The sequence below is a fragment of the Ursus arctos genome, unplaced genomic scaffold (assembly GCF_023065955.2).
Source record: "Ursus arctos isolate Adak ecotype North America unplaced genomic scaffold, UrsArc2.0 scaffold_32, whole genome shotgun sequence".
Taxonomy (NCBI): domain Eukaryota; kingdom Metazoa; phylum Chordata; class Mammalia; order Carnivora; family Ursidae; genus Ursus; species Ursus arctos.
The window spans coordinates 15,536,731-15,551,751 of NW_026623008.1; the positions used below are offsets into that span (position 1 = coordinate 15,536,731).

The window sequence follows — 15,021 nt, forward strand, 5'->3', positions numbered from 1 at the left end:
ACACGTGCTTGCTCTCAAATAAATAAATAAAATCTTTTTAACAAGGTTCCATGTAGGGGCGCCTGGGTAGCGCAGTCGTTAAGCGTTTGCCTTCGGCTCAGGGCGTGATCCCGGCGTTCTGGGATCGAGCCCCACATCAGGCTCTTTCGCTATGAGCCTGCTTCTTCCTCTCCCACTCCCCCTGCTTGTGTTCCCTCTTTCGCTGGCTGTCTCTTTGTCAAATAAATAAATAAATCTTTTAAAAAAAATGTTCCATGTAAGAAAACTTTAGAAAAAAATTTTCTTTTAAAAAAAATATTTAATTTTAAGTAATCCCTATACCCAATGTGGGGTTCAAACCCACGATCCCGAGATCAAGAGTCACATGCTCCACTGACTGAGCCAGCCCTGTGCCCCATGAAAAACATTGGTCTAATAACAAGGTTTGGAAAAGCCTAAAACGGTCCAAGCCCTTTCTTTTATACATGGGGAAGTTGAACCCAGCAAAAGAGAGGTCATGTGCTCAATACTACACATTTATTCTTATTTTCTGGATGCCTGCCCTGTGCCATTTAGTGGGGCCAATAGATAATACACACAAGACATCAGTTAGCCAAGTAATTTGAGTGAGTGCTGAGATAATAAATTCGGGGAGATGTGACTGAGTGACAAGGAGGGAGAGCGCCATTGCAGACTGAGAGGTGGTCTGGGAAGTGTGGTCTGAGGAGGTGACATGTGAGCCAAAACCTGAGTGACCTGAAAAAGCCAGCCACAGAATGACATGGGAGAAGAGCATTCCAAGTGGAGGGAACTGTGAGTGCAAAGGCCCTGGGGTAGGAACTCCTGGTCCAGTGCTTCTTCGCCACTTGCTGCCTCTTTAGGGCCCTCAGAGTTCCCTTTGATGTCCTGGGCCTCCGAGAGCTGCTGCTCCCTGGATAAGTTGACACCTTAGAGCTGAGCTGGAGGTGAACCGGATCTGAGTTTCCTGGTTCCTGTCTGGCAGGGGCTGAGCGGACATCTTCCCCGCCTTCTTTCCCCAGGCTCCAGCCTCAGCCCCAAATCTCCATGGCAACCCTAGACACAATCCTGATCGAAGAAGGATCTGGAGCACAAAGATCACTATAAAGAGACCAGAGGGCTGGTGGGCTTGCTCTTTGTGTCCTGCCAGCCTGTCTGCCAGCCCCCACACCCTAGTCTCCCCAAGGACCCCAAACTGAGGATTCTGCACGTCTGCCCCATTGCCGGGCCCAGCAGGGCCTGGATGGAGGCCCATCTTGCGCAGCTGCCCCAAACGCTGCTTCTGCTGGGGGCGGCTGCCCTGGCGGCGTCTGCTCTGGAGACAGGTGAGCACGAGGGGGCTTGGCAGGGGTGCGCAGGAGAGGCGGGTCCTACCACCCTTTGAGACGGTTTCCTCATGATGGGCTGGGACCCCTTGACTTGGAGGAGGCTGGGAAGCCTTGTGCCTGGTCTTGTTTGGTACCCCAAAACCCCCTGGGAGGCTGGAGCTCCAAGTCACCCAGAAACAGGGGTCTGGCGTGTGCATGTCGGGGGGGGGGCAGCGGACATAACCGTGGGCTTTGGGGTCAGACAGTCTGTGTCCACACTCTCAGCTATATCACTGCTTCACGTCTCAGGGTCTGTTTCTTCAGCAGCAAAGTGGGAATAAGGGCCCTTGCTCCTTAAGGGACTATTATTACTGTGCATGTAAGATGAGATACATGTGTAAGATATTTAGCGCCTGGCACATAGAAGGTGCTCAATTCATTCACTCTCCAAACCTCCCTCCTCCCCCGTGGGCCTCCAGGGCAGGTTCTGGCTTTACTAGGTCTATGCAGATTTGAGAAAATGCTCCCACATCCCAAGCCCTGATGGTGAATTTCTTCCCCAAAGACCCACATTCTGGCTGGTCCCTTAGACCCACAGGTGCCCCCACCATGCACCAGAAAAGCCAAATCCTCTTCTCCATCCTTACAAAAATCAGAGCTAGTTTATTTACACATTATCTCATTCAATCCTCACAACAACTCTGTAGCAGTGAGGATATTTCAGAATGTAAGTAACAGATACCAAACTAACAGAGCTTAACCCATAAGGACATTTGTTATTTCACTTAAGAAGAGTGGCCATAGATGATTCCAGAAATGGTTAATTTAGCAGCTCAACCATGTCAATGGTTTCCATGATGCTCATGACCTCATCCTTGCAAAATGGCTGCTATGGTGCCGGCCATTACATCCTCAATCAACCACTTTCAAAAGCAGGAAGAAAGAAGCTCCTCATCACACCGCTCTCCCTTTTCTTTTTTTTTCTCTTTAATCAGAGAGGAAAACCTTTCCCAGGAGCCCTCAGCAAACCTCTTCAATCTCATTGGCCAGAATCAGGTCGCATGCCAATCCCTAAATCCCACAAATAGAATTAGAATTACAAAGCTTGGTTGAGGCCAATGACCAGAGGGCTGGTAGGGGCTCCCCCGCAGCTGAGAGATATAAGGGTTCTTTAGCAAGGAGCAACAGGGAAAGGCTGTGGGGTGGGCAGGTGCCTGGTTGAGTCTTACCATCCTCAGAGAAGACACTAAAAATAGCTAACGCTTCTGTGACAGTCATTAAATGCACAGCACTGTCCTAAGCACTGAGCCTTACCTGCCCACAATCCTTGAGTTTCAATTCCAAAATGTGAAAAGCTCTGAAAACCAAAATTCCTTAACTAATTTACTGGCAACACCTGACTTGAACTGAAAGGAGGCCGTTTCTTGTCTTTATTTGTCCTGCTTAGGGTTATGTCTGTAGACTTGCTCTAGAAAGTGTGTGTGATCACGGAGGACTGCAACATAATCTCCTATATTAGCCACGGTATTTTCTAAAATCTGGAAAATTCTGAAACACATCCTAGAGTTTTTGAGTAAGAGATTGAGGCCCTGAATTAAATTATTCAACCCTCACAAAAATTCTGAGATTGGGCAATCCTTCCATTTTACCCGGGAGGCACCCGAGGCTCAGAGAGGGTGAGCGACTTACCTGGGGTCACACAGCGGGCAGGGCTCGGAACCGGGCCGCGCGGTTCCAGGGTCCGTGCTTTTCCCTGCAGCCGACCTGGTGGACCTCTGCGGGCAGACGTGGCAGGGGGCCGGGCTGCTGCTGCGCTCGCACGCCGCCTCGCGCAAGTTCTATTTCGCGACCCCGGACACCGACTGCGGGCTCTGGATGCGGGCGGCGGCCGCCGGCGACAGGATCCGCTTCCAGTTCCGCTTCTTCCTGGTCTACAGTCTGGCCTTGGCGGCCCGGGCGCCCCAAGGGTCCCCAGCGCCCAACGCCTCCTCCCCGGAGCCCGCCGACCCGTGCGCCCCCGGGTCCTACCTGCAGTTCTACGAGGGCCCGCCGGGGGCGCCGCGGCCCCTGGGGGCCCCTCTCTGCGGCCTCACCATCCCCGCCCCGGTGGCGTCCTCCGGGCCCTTCCTGGGCCTCCGCCTGCTCACGAGAGGCCGGCAGCCCCGCGTGGACTTCGTGGGCGAGGCCACCTCTTTCCGGCTGGGTGGGTGGGGGCTGTTGGCCGGGACCGGGGGCCCCCAAGCCGGGGGCAGCTGCGGGCCTGGGGTCACTGGTGTGGCACCTGCAGCGCAAGAGGATGGAGGGGCTGGGGCCTGGGCGCGGGGGGCGGGGGGACGGGACTGGCTCCGGGCTGAGCTCGGTCCCAGGGGGGCCATTCGGGACCCCAGAGCCAACCTCATAAATCTGACTCCCAGGGCCGCGTGTGGCAGCCCCCCTACCAGTGCCTGATGCACGCCCGCACACACTCACCCGTTCCCAACTCCCACTCCCACACACTGCCACACCTGACACCCGACAGCACACTCACCCTGCACCCTCATTCTCGGGACCCCAACACTCCCACACCTCACGTCTCAACACCCACGCCCACTACGCATACCGCACACACCCTGCACACTCATTCACACCACCCCACACTCCCACACTCACACCCAGCGGCCCCAACATCCTGCACATTAACTCACGCGACCCCCCCCACTCACACACCTCACACCCAACACCCGCGCTCACACACTGTGCACACTCTTTCACATGACCCCACACTCACACGACTGACCCCTGCTCACACATCTCATGCCTCAACACCCCCACACACTGGACACACCCCACACACCGTGCACACTCCTTCACGTGACCCCACACTCACACACGTCGTACCCCAACACCCACACTCACACCCTGCACACATTCACACAACCCCACACTCACACACACTGTATGTGCCTACAACCCACAACTTCGTGTTCACTTACACACCTCACACACCCACGCCCCTCACACACTGCACACGCACGCACGGTCCACATCACACACCTCGTCCACAGGCAGTACCGCTTTGCACACTGAGATACAATGCACGCACTCTCAAGTTCACACGCGGCTCTTCCGTCCCGGCCCAGCCTCTGATCGCAGAGGGGCCCAGCGAGGACTCTTGGGGAAGGGCCAGCCAGGGAAGGGAACTGATCGTAGTAATTCGGGAGCGTTTCTTAAGCTTCGCCTTCGCGCTCCGCATGCCAGATCTGTCTGCTCCTCGCAGGCGCACCGCTCGGGTCTTCTCGCCCTCGGATTGCTGGATGGGAAACGGCTCGGGGAGGGTAGGTAAGGCTCCCAGGCCTCCCTGCTTACAAGTGGAGCAGCGGGATTTTAGCGGCTCTTGTTCCAATTGAGTTCCAGGCTTTAGCCCCCGCAGGCGCCCCCAGGCTTGGAGACACTCCCCTGTGTCGCAGTGGAGGCTGTGTCCGGTGATGGAGAGCAGGCGAGCTGCCAAAACCCAGAAGACTCCAGAAGCACAGAGAAGCTTTATTGCCAACGCTGGCAAGCTATCCAGGCTGGGGACTTAAACGTGGGATTGCGAGCACTTGGAGACTAGAGCGCGGGGCTGTCTGCAGGCCGGCGCAGGCTCACCAGGAGCTAGACTTCAACGTGCCAGGCCCTGGACAGCCCTTGAACACTGAGCTGGGTTGGCAGAGCTCCTGGGCCGCTTCATGGTCTCTTTAGACAAGGCCCACCTTCTTCTCTCCTGGCCTGGTGCCTCGTCTGAATTTTGGATTTTATTTTTTTAATTAAAAGAATTTATTTTTACTTGTTTTGGGGGGAGAGAGGGAGAGCGTGTGTGCATGAGCAAGAGCAGGGGTGGGAGGGAGGGGCAGGGAGAAAATCTTAAGCAGGCTCCAGGCCCAGCTCAGAGCCCGTTGTGGGGCTCGATCTCACGACCCTGAGATCATGACCTGAGCCAAAATCAACAGTTCGATGCTTAACCGACTGAGCCACCCAGGTGCCCCTGAATTTTGGATTTTAGATTCTTTCTCTCTTCCCCTTTAGTCTCTGGCTCTGGGAGGAACTGTATGAAATTTGGACACTAAATCCTTAGGGCCAAGACTGGTGGTGCCTGGGGTCTCCTTTCTGGTTCCTGTAGGCTGTAGCCCGCCAGGGGCCCATGACGTTTTGCAAACAGCTCTCCCTGGCTGATGAATTAACCCCTCTCTCCCTGTCTTTCTTTCTTGCTCCCTCCCTTTCTCCCTGTGGCCTTGCCTGCTTGCAAGGTGCAGCTGTCAGCCAGGGAGCTGGGGATGTTGCCGCTGCTCTGTGTTAGCAGGACTGGACTCCCGACAGAAGGAGGCAGTGGCGAAGCCCTATCGCAGCTCTGGCTTCTTTAGATCAGTTTTGTCATTTGAGTGAAGAAAGGTTCATCCTCAGGCCACACGCAGTCCCCATCACTCACACCAGCAGGCACAGCCTGCCTGCTTCATGCACACCTACCTCGACACCCGCATACGACTGCCCGCGCACAACCCTACTTCTGGTCATGTTTCCTCTCACATTCACTCTTACACCTGCATACCTCTACATACTCTTCATTTTCATTTGTAGACAAAAGAAACCCAACTCAAGTTGGTTTAGCCAAAGGAGAATGGGGAGGGACTACTATAACTGGGATTTTAAGATGTGGGTTCAGGTATAGCTGGATCCAGCAGTTCAAGTAGTGACACCTGGGCTCTGTCTCCTTGTTCTCTGTCTTCGCATTATGGGCGTATGTTTGGCCTCCATCTCAGACCACTTCCCTCCCTCCCTTCCTCCCTCCCTCCTTTCCTTCCTTCTTTCGTTCTTTCCATCCTTCCTTTTTTCTTTCTTTCTGATTTTATTTATTTGAGAGAGAGAGAGAGAGAGAGAGAGAACACAAGCAGGTGGAGAGGGAGAAGCAGACTCCCCACTGAGCAGGGAGCCCAATGCAGGGCTCAATCCCAGGACCCTGGGATCATAACCTGAGCCGGAGGTAGATGCTTAACGGACTGAGCCCCTCAGGCGCCCCCCCCAGGCAGCTTCTCTTTCTACCCGGCAGCAAGATGACCCTGCAGCTCCAAGTCCATGGTCACCATCATAGCTCTAACCTCAACAAAATAGAGAGCGAGCAACTTTTCTTATGGTCCTAGCAAAAGTCCCAGGGCCAAATCTGATTAGTCATGTGGGTCATGTGTCCATTTCTGTGGCCAGGAAATGGAACACTTTGATTCCCACGCCCACCCCTGAATCAGGGTGTTGGGCAACCCCACCTGCACCAGCTTTTCTCCACAGAATGGGATCCTGGGTAAGTCAACCTCTCTGCACACCCTGCGCATCAAGTCATACAATTCGTTCACCTGCGTGCGTATTCATTCATTTAACGAATGTTACGGGAGCACCCGCAGTGTGCCAGGGGCTGTTCTAGGCTCCAGGGAGACAGCCATGGACAGAGGAAAAGCCCCCGCCCTCTCTGAGCTGACATTACGATGGGAGAGACAGACCATAAACAAATCATCACGTGAATCCATGTTCTGCCAGGGTGAGGAGTGCTGCAGAGGGATGGAAATCAGGACAAGGAGGACCAGAACGCTGGTGGGGGGGGGGTAGCGTGCCGTTCGCACGTGGAGCTCAGGGGCCCCCCGTCAGGTAACATTTGGGTGTGGACCTGAAGGGAGTGAGCCATGCAGTTACTTTGAGGACAGAAGGCCAGGCAGGGCCGACGGCAGTGGCACGCCACGAGCGAGGATTTGCTGGGAGTGGGCGGGTTCGCTGGGACACTGGAGATACACGCTCACCCCCGCTGTCTGCCAGTGTTTATGAGCGCGGGACTGGATTCCTCCTCTGCTCCTTTGATGCAAGCTGTGTAGCCTTGGCCAAGGGACCTAAGCTCTCTGTGCCTGTCTTCTGATCTCTGAAATGGGGGTAGTAACCGTGTGTATCGCATAGGATTATCGTGAGAACTTCAGGAGCTGGGGTATGAGTGGAGTGCTTAGAGCCATTGCCCAGCGCAGGATAGGGACTCAGTAAATGTCAGCCGTCAGCGTCAGCCTGATGACCATACACCTGTCCCCCATGAAACACCACGCGTGCTTTCATCTGCACGCACACGGAAGCAGCGCTCTGCGGCTCACGGCTCCCACGTTCCCTCACGATAGGGCTATGCATCCCTGTGTGTCACGGGCTGGCTCAGGGTCCTCATCTCATGCCTCCCTTCCTGGCCCCAGGAGCCTGTGGTGCCTACTTCCGCTGTCAGAATGGCAGGTGCATTCCCCCGAGCCTGGTGTGCGATCGCTGGGGTGTGGACAACTGCGGTGACGGTAGTGACCTGGCTTCCTGGCCACCAGCAGACTGCAGAGGTCAGTGATGGGTGAGGCCCGGCCGTGCTGAGCAGCTAGGAGGGAAACTGGGGCTAACTCCCAAGGCAGGACCTCCGGGCGGGGGCGGGGGGGTGCGGAGGCAGGGGCATGGCGGGAGAGAATAAGGTGAAACAAAGGGGACTCTGTGTAGGCCGGACTATTCAAGGGTCAGAGCAAGTTAGAGCCCGAATGATGCTGGAGATGATCTAATCCAGCTGCTTCCAAATGATACTTCAGGGATAGAAGTTTTCCTAAGTGGAACTTCGCAGAGACTAAGACATCAAAAGGAGAAATGCTCTAAGTGGACCCTGAGGCCCAGGCCCTGGCTGATGGATGTCCTACCAAGGGACCTGAGTTGGACCTTCAAGACTTACTTTGGAAACCATTGTCCAGTCTGACTCCTACATTTTATGTATGGGGGAAACTGAGGCCTAGGGGAGGAGAAATGTTTTGCCCAAGGTCATAGAGTCAGGGAGTAGCATAACCAGAAATGACCTCTGTGGACAGGGGGGACCAAAATAGGCCACCCAGGAAGCTCCTTCCTGGGAATCTAAGATGCCACATCCTGCAAACAGGGCTGCCATGTACTGTTGAACAGGTTGTTTACTGCAAAAAAACACCTGGCTGAAGGGGCTGATAAACCTAACTTTTTGGAGTTGTCTTAAACTAAGTGAAATACCACAGGTAAAGGGCCCAGCATCCAGCACGGTGCTTGGTGCCCAGAGAATGCTCAGTACAGACACATTCTCCTTCTTGAGAAGTAGCAATATCAGTAAACCTCGGGCGCTGGAGCTGGACTGCATGAACTCAAGTCCTCCCCTTGCACTTCCTGTTCTGTGACCTGGGCAAGCGACTTCACCTCTCTGTGCCTCACTTCCCTTATGTGCGAAATGGAAATACTAATAGTAACAAACTCAGACAGGCTTGGGGAGGCTTCAATGAGCCCAAGTCAAGCCCTGGAAAGTTCTGTGTGTTCCTCTATTATTTCCCGCTGCAGGTCCCTCTCTGGTGTCCAGCCAGGCAGGGAGTACAGATGGCCCTGCGTCCAAGCCCCTGACGCTCTCCCCGGCTCTCAGGTCTGCAGAAACCCTCCAGATGGCTGCCCAGAGGACCCTCCTCGCAGGCCGGACCCCTGAACAGCAGGATGCAGCAGCTCCTCCGGGAGGTAGATAGCTCTTGGTTCCCACCTGCTCCCACTCCTCCCACCAAGGTCATACGTGTCCCCCCCCCCACGTGACAGGGACAGGGCAGCAGGCCCAGGCTGGGGCCTGAGTGGGCTTTCCCTTTCTTTCTGCAGGTCCCCGGTTCCGAGGGGTGGCGCTGGTCTCCTCGCTGGTCCTAGCCTCTGCTGGCCTCCTCGTGGGTCTCGTCTGGTGCTGCTGCTCGTCCCACTGGCTGGCCTGGCGGGCTGGTGCCCACGGCCTCTGCCCCAGCTGCACCACCTGTTACGCATGTCCTGGCCGGGTGGCTCCTGGGGGGCTGCAGCCCAGTGGGCCGGACTTCCAGGGTCAGGGGGGACATCCCTAGAGGCTGCGGTTTCAGACACAGGAGGGCGGGCTCTGGGGTCAGACGGACTTAGGGTTCTCTACCCCATCCCCAGGAGGCCCACCTGACCTTGGACACGTCACCAAACCCTCAGACTCAGTCTGCTCCTCTCCTGCCTCATGGTCATCGTGAGGTACACGGGAGCTAAGCGGCCCCGCAGCTCGGGAGGCCGCTGGCACTCTGCTGGAACTGGGAGGGGCGGGAGGCAGGGGCTTTGCTCCACTCCCAGAACTCACCTGCCCGGCTTTGCCCCCCTCGGCCCCCCTCAGGTGCCACCGAGTCCAGCCCCAGTCAGAGGCCCGGGAGACCACTCTGGCGGGGATAGCACCGTTTATTAAGAAAGATCAAGACAAAGACCACAGGAGGGTCCCTTCTAGGACACAGGGGCCAGGCGTCCTGACCCCACATCTGCAGGCTGCTGGTGGGGCGGGCACGTGCTCCCAGTTGGGCCCTCAGGCTCCCACAGATGGGGCAGGGCTGTCATGTCCCCTTCCTGTCCCTCCCAGTCATGAGTCCTGGCATCCCCCACCCAAGGCACTAACTCTCTTCAACCACCAGTGCCCTCTTCCCTCCATGTCCCCTGGGCCTTCACTTCCAGATCAGTGGAGGGATAGGGGCTGGTGTGGGCGGGGAGACCCTCTCAGTGCTGGGCTCTGCCTGTAGCAGCTCCTGGGAAGGGTTGGGGGAGAGTTTCCCTTGCCGCCCCGGAGGGCAGGGGCCCTGGGCGAGGTGTTGGGGGAGGGCGGGATGGGGGGATGCAGGCCAGGAGGGCTTGGTGGGGGGGGGCTGCCAGGGGCAGGTGGCCCGGCTGGCTAGGCAGAGGTGAAAGAGGCAGGGACGTGGGCTGGCGGGGTGGGGTGGCCTGCCCAGGGGTGAGCTGCCTTTTGTTCCACAGTCGGACTAAAGGGCTTTCCCCACCCGGAGGAGGGTGGCAAAGGCAATTGCGACGCCCCCTGCTCCAGGGAGCTGGTGAGGCACCAGGCTGGGGGCTGCGGTTGGCTCTTGTAGGACTGAGGGCTGCCCGAGGGCTGCCGGACTGGACAGCCCAGCTCTGCGGGGCGAGGGGCTATCGGTGGTGACAGTTCTGAGCCCCCTCGGCCACCATGTCTGACCCCGAGTCCTGGCGGCCCTCTGAGGCACCGGCTCTCATCCCACCTGCCCCACCTACCACCCTGCGGCTTTGCCCGGGGGCGTTCGTGTGTGGGGGGTGGCGTGCCCACCCTCCAGTCCAGCCCAGGGCAGCAGCAGCAAAGCGTGGCATTGCCTCAGTTTCTTACAAAATATTCATCATAATAATATTAATAATATACTCGACATTGTGGGGCCGGGCTGCTGCCCGGGAGTCCGTCTGGGGCGGGCGGCTGCCTACGACGGGCAGGGGCGGGTGTTGGCTCCGGCCTGGGCGCGGTGCTGCAGGTCCAGCGGCTGCGGGGGCGGGGCACCGGGCCGGGCCGAGTGCAGCACCAGGTTCTTGATACAGCCCGTGATGCCCGAGGAGAACCGGCCCCCGGTCAGCGCGGTCACGTCGGGAGCTCCGCCTGCGGGGACGGGGGAGGACGGGGCCTGTCAGCTCCCGGAGCCCAGGGGCTGAGGAAGGCTGCATGTCCTAGCTCTGCAGGGGCCCCAGTCCCGCCCTTGCCCCGCACCGAGGCCCGAGACCGGGACTTACCGAGGTAGACGCTGCCTTTGGTGTTGACGGCCACGTTAGGGCCTGGCGACTGGCCGCTGACCAGCTCCTCGCCGTCCACCTGGATGGAGCCTCTCCGGCCCTCTCTGTTGGTGGAATGGGGGCGGGGCCCTCCCCATCAGTTCCAAGAGTCCCTCTCCTTTGCCGCAGAGATGCCAGACAGGAAAGCCTGCCCCTGCTCGCAGCTCTTTCCTTTCCCCACTGGATGAGATCTGGCCCCACAAACACGGCTTCCTAGCACCTCCCCCAGCTGTCACCCGTCCCCTTGGGTGCTTATCCCCCCGCCCCCCACAGTGTTCAGTCCCTCCCTGAAGTCTGTGTTCGGGCTGGTGGGCTCTCTGCCCACCCTGGCTTCCAGTTCTGTCTCCCAGAGCTCGGAGCCTGCCTCCCTGCACACGGGGGGCCGCGTCCCGTCCCACCTCAGAACTCTGCACCCCTCGCCCCAGGGCCCAGGCGGGCTCTCTTACCGCAGTGCGGTCACCCGATGCCACTCGCCATCGTCAATGGGGTCCTCAGAGACAAGGCGGGCCTCCCCGCTGCCCAGCTGGTAGCTGCAGTCACAGGCCCAGGACAGCGTGAGCGGGGCAGACGGTGCTGGTGTGTGGGGCTGGGGTGCCGGGGGCTGCAGCTTCTCATGGGAGGAGCCGTGGCACTGAGCAGAGGGGAAGCTCTGGAGGGGTGTGGGGGGCCAGGGATGGGGAGGAAGGGCCAGGTGCCCGGACCCACCTGAAGACAAGGTGCCCGTCCTGAAGCCCGAGACTGATGAAGTCCTTGCCACGGCCAGCCTCTCCCACGTCCTGCCAGGGAAGCACAGGGTCGCTGGGGTTCCCGGTCTGGACAGCTGAGGCCCCTCCCGCTGTGGCCTCCGCCCTCCTCGCTCTCACGGCCCTGGCCACCAGGAGGCTGGGGACCCTAAGGCCGGGCCGGACGCCCGCACTCACCACGCCCTGCCAGAGCAAGAGGCCGTTGGCCGTGCTGGTCCGAACCTCCAGCTCGATGGTCTCCGGCACCTCGGGCAGGCTGTGCGCGAGGAGTTAGAAGTTGCAGATTCCTGGTCCCCTCCCTGGACCCACCGGCTCCCCCACCACCCGTCTCACCTCCTGGAGAAGATGCGGCCAGGGAGGGCTAGGAAGCCGTCATCGTGGAAATAGGCTCCGTACTGTCCAGGGGCATCTGTGGGACGACGTGGGGGATGGTGAGGCCCCTGCCCGCCTGCACGGAGCGGCCACCGTACGGGCTCCAGGACCCCCACCTGCACCCCAACGTGTGCGCCTAGGGGGGCCCTGAGCCTGCAGTCTCCAGAGACCCCAGGGGGCTATGGACATAAGTCAGGGGCCTGTGAACTTGGACGGGGAGACACTGTCGCTCGACCTTCACTCACTTCTCACTGAAACGTAGCAGCTGCTTCCACTCTGCGTGGGGGCCGCAGACCCGAGGAGCCGAAGTGGGACCTGCACTTGTCACTAACACTTTTCCTTATCACGTGACATTGGTTACAGATGCTTCAGAGCTTCCCGAAATTGTGGGAGCCGTTAGGGCCACCACTCGATCTCATTACGTACTGTGTTCATACAAGCAGCTCGTATGTTACAAATCAGAACATTTTATAATATTTTCAGAACCTATTTCAGCACAATTGGTTCCCTTTGAAATCCTATGTATCTTATTTTATGTAGTCAGTGGGTCTAGATAGGGTGACCAATCGTCCCTATCGGCTGAGTCCTGTCCTGTTTTTAGCTCCTAAAGTTCACATCCCGAGAAACCCTTCAGTCCTGAGCAATCCGGGAGAGCTGGTCACCTAGGTCCGTGGCACATAAAATGTTCAGAGCCTTTGTGTTCCTGCTTTCCTACAGAGGTGAAGATAGGCTGGGGGGGGGGTGGTCTGTGAGTGACCTGCCCAGAAAGTGGGAAGCCAGCAATGGCAACCCAGACCTTTAGGCCCCAACGTCCACACTGTGTGTGGTTCCAGCATTGCTAGCCCTACCTGCTCAGACCCGTCCCACAGGCCAGTGCTGGTCCCTGCGGGCCTACAAGGTTAGGGGACACTTTGCCACCCTCCGCCCAGTGATGCGAACAGTGAACATTTCCCAAGCACCTACTACGTGCCAATCGACGTGAGGGGAGTGTCACAGCCAGCTGCAAGCATCCTTTCATTTAACTGGATCCTTACAATAATCCTATAGCTTAGACATAACGTTAACAAAGACTAACATTCTGTACCCACTGCAGACCAGATGTTGTTCTAAGCATTTTGAGTACGTTAATAATTGTATCCTGATGCAAACCTTTATCTAACCCTCGTGGAAGAATGTTACGTCTCTTTATTTCACACGTAAGGAAACTGAGGCCCAGAAGGGTAAGGGACTCACCCAAGGTTACACAGCTAATAGGTGGCGGGGCTAGGATTTGAATCCAGAGCCCATGCTCTTAGGCACTCTACCACTAACTCTCCTATCACATTAATGAGAAACGAGAAGATGGGTATCCATAAGCAGTTAGCCCAGCGTCTGCAAATGTTCAGTAAACACTGATTTTTTAAAAACGATCATTGCTTTTAAATAGACCGTGGAACCCCTGAGAAGGAAGGTCTTGCCTTGTTCATCACCTACTTCCTGCTTCCAGGCCGAGGACGGGCACCCAAGAGTTTGTTGACAGGATGTGTGAATATAGAGGAGGAAACTGAGGTCAGGGCGGCTCAAGGACTCACCCCGGGGCCACCTAGCCAGCTCAGGCAGCCCGTAAGTACAGGGCAGGACCCAGCTGTGTTGCTGGGCTCCTTCACTCTGCTCCTCCAAGCCCGGTGAGCCTCTCACGTGGCCTTGTCTTGCTCATAGGCCAGAACTAAGAGTGTGGGCTCCCTGGGAGAGGGGCTGAGATGGGAAACCAGGGAGGAGACAGGCCTCTCGCCACAGCAAGTACGTACCGTTGCCCCCACTGCCTTCCAGATGCCAGTCAGACTCGGCTGTGCCCTGTCCAGAGCCTAGGAGGAAAGGCGGGTGCAGTCGGTGGGCACAGACATTGTGGGTTCCGTGTGCCCCCTCCCAGGGCCCCGAGAGGGAGGTGGGGAGAAGCCAGGACAATTACCTTGTTGGCACCGGGGGCCAGAGAAGCCGGGGGGACAGAGGCAGCGGGTGCCCTGGCAGGTGCCCCCGTGCAGACAGGGCTCACGGAGCTGGCAGGGGTTCTCCTCGTGCTCACAGAGGTCTCCTGTGGGCCAGAGCGCAGTGAGCGGGTGTGGGCCAGAGCGGCTCGCTGACCACCCCACGCCCCCCCTCTCCGCCCCCGCTGGAGCCAGGCAGGCCCGCACACCTTTGAAGCCATCCGCACACAGGCACTGGAACTCGTACTCGCCGGCCGGCATGCACGTGGCGCCGTTCCGGCAAGGCTGGCGCTCACACGGGGAGCTGGTATAGCATTGCCCGATGCCCCGGCTGCCCAGGAAGCTGTAGGTGAGGTCCAGCCGCTTCCCGTTCACTGACACCTGTGGGCACAGGGACGCTGAGGGGCTCCGGGCATGCTGGGGGCAGAGGCCAAGGGGCCCAGCGCAGGGCAGGAGGCCGCGGAGGGTAGCTGGGAGCCTAGGTGGGAACATGAGTGGTGACGTGGGATTCCAGCACAGGCGAGGGAGGAACCTGCATGCCAGGGATGTCCAGCAGCGCGGTCACTCCTCGAAGGAGGTGTAATTCTCTCCGTTTCGCAGAGGAGGGAACCGGGCTCGACGGGAAGCTTTGGGCTCACCGCGGGGGTGTGGGTCAGGGGGGGTAGGGTCAGCTTGTCCTCTCCCTTCCCCTCCCCTGTTGGCCTCCGGAGCCTGCTCCTCACCTCGCCCACGCAGCCACGGAAGTGAGCGCTAACGTTGGTGGCGGGGGGCAGCCGCACGGAGGGCTCCACGCCCCCGAGGTAGAGGAGGGTGTGCAGGTTGAGGCCCTGGCTCTTGCCCGGCGAGGAGCGCAGCACGGGGGGTCTGCTGTTCACGCGCAAACTGCCGTCCTTGTTCAGACGCTCGGCAGACACTCGGTGCCAGTGGCCCAGGGCCAGCGGCTCGGGGCTCCGCAGCACAGCCAGCCCTGGGGAGGAGGCCAGACGGGGATGGCGCGTGCGGAGGCCCCCCCCCCCCCCCCCCCCCCCC

General features: G+C 58.4%; 2 protein-coding genes across 7 annotated transcripts in view; one reads left to right on the top strand and one right to left on the bottom strand.

Moving 5' to 3' along the window:
- Positions 1–1,240: 1,240 nt before the first annotated feature.
- Positions 1,241–9,187, top strand: LDLRAD2 (low density lipoprotein receptor class A domain containing 2). Its single transcript, XM_026517212.2, has 5 exons — positions 1,241–1,322; positions 3,064–3,507; positions 7,529–7,660; positions 8,658–8,825; positions 8,958–9,187. Exons 1-5 carry the CDS (start codon positions 1,241–1,243, stop codon positions 9,185–9,187), a joined length of 1,056 nt encoding a protein of 351 aa, XP_026372997.2.
- A 331-nt stretch (positions 9,188–9,518) lies between these two features.
- HSPG2 (heparan sulfate proteoglycan 2) overlaps positions 9,519–15,021 on the bottom strand; it is a 97,269-nt gene continuing 91,766 nt past the window's right edge. For all 6 annotated transcript variants that reach the window (XM_026517117.4, XM_026517116.4, XM_026517114.4 and 3 more), the window contains 10 exons: positions 14,715–14,959; positions 14,202–14,373; positions 13,977–14,099; positions 13,816–13,872; positions 11,990–12,065; positions 11,834–11,912; positions 11,619–11,689; positions 11,360–11,443; positions 10,875–10,978; positions 9,519–10,743 (listed from right to left, as the gene is read on the bottom strand). In XM_026517117.4, coding sequence (XP_026372902.1) covers positions 10,571–10,743; positions 10,875–10,978; positions 11,360–11,443; positions 11,619–11,689; positions 11,834–11,912; positions 11,990–12,065; positions 13,816–13,872; positions 13,977–14,099; positions 14,202–14,373; positions 14,715–14,959 — 1,184 coding nt within the window. In that variant the 3' untranslated portion in view covers positions 9,519–10,570. The remainder of the gene's footprint in view (positions 10,744–10,874; positions 10,979–11,359; positions 11,444–11,618; positions 11,690–11,833; positions 11,913–11,989; positions 12,066–13,815; positions 13,873–13,976; positions 14,100–14,201; positions 14,374–14,714; positions 14,960–15,021) is intronic.

What these genes read in the sequence shown, in the direction of transcription:
- LDLRAD2 (XM_026517212.2), top strand. Translation starts at nt 1,241, where the DNA reads ATGGAGGCCCATCTTGCGCAGCTGCCCCAAACGCTGCTTCTGCTGGGG. An exon ending in GCCACCAGCAGACTGCAGAG is followed by an intron (nt 7,661 to 8,657) that starts GTCAGTGATGGG and finishes TTCCCGCTGCAG; the next exon opens with GTCCCTCTCTGGTGTCCAGC. An exon ending in TGCAGCAGCTCCTCCGGGAG is followed by an intron (nt 8,826 to 8,957) that starts GTAGATAGCTCT and finishes TTCTTTCTGCAG; the next exon opens with GTCCCCGGTTCCGAGGGGTG.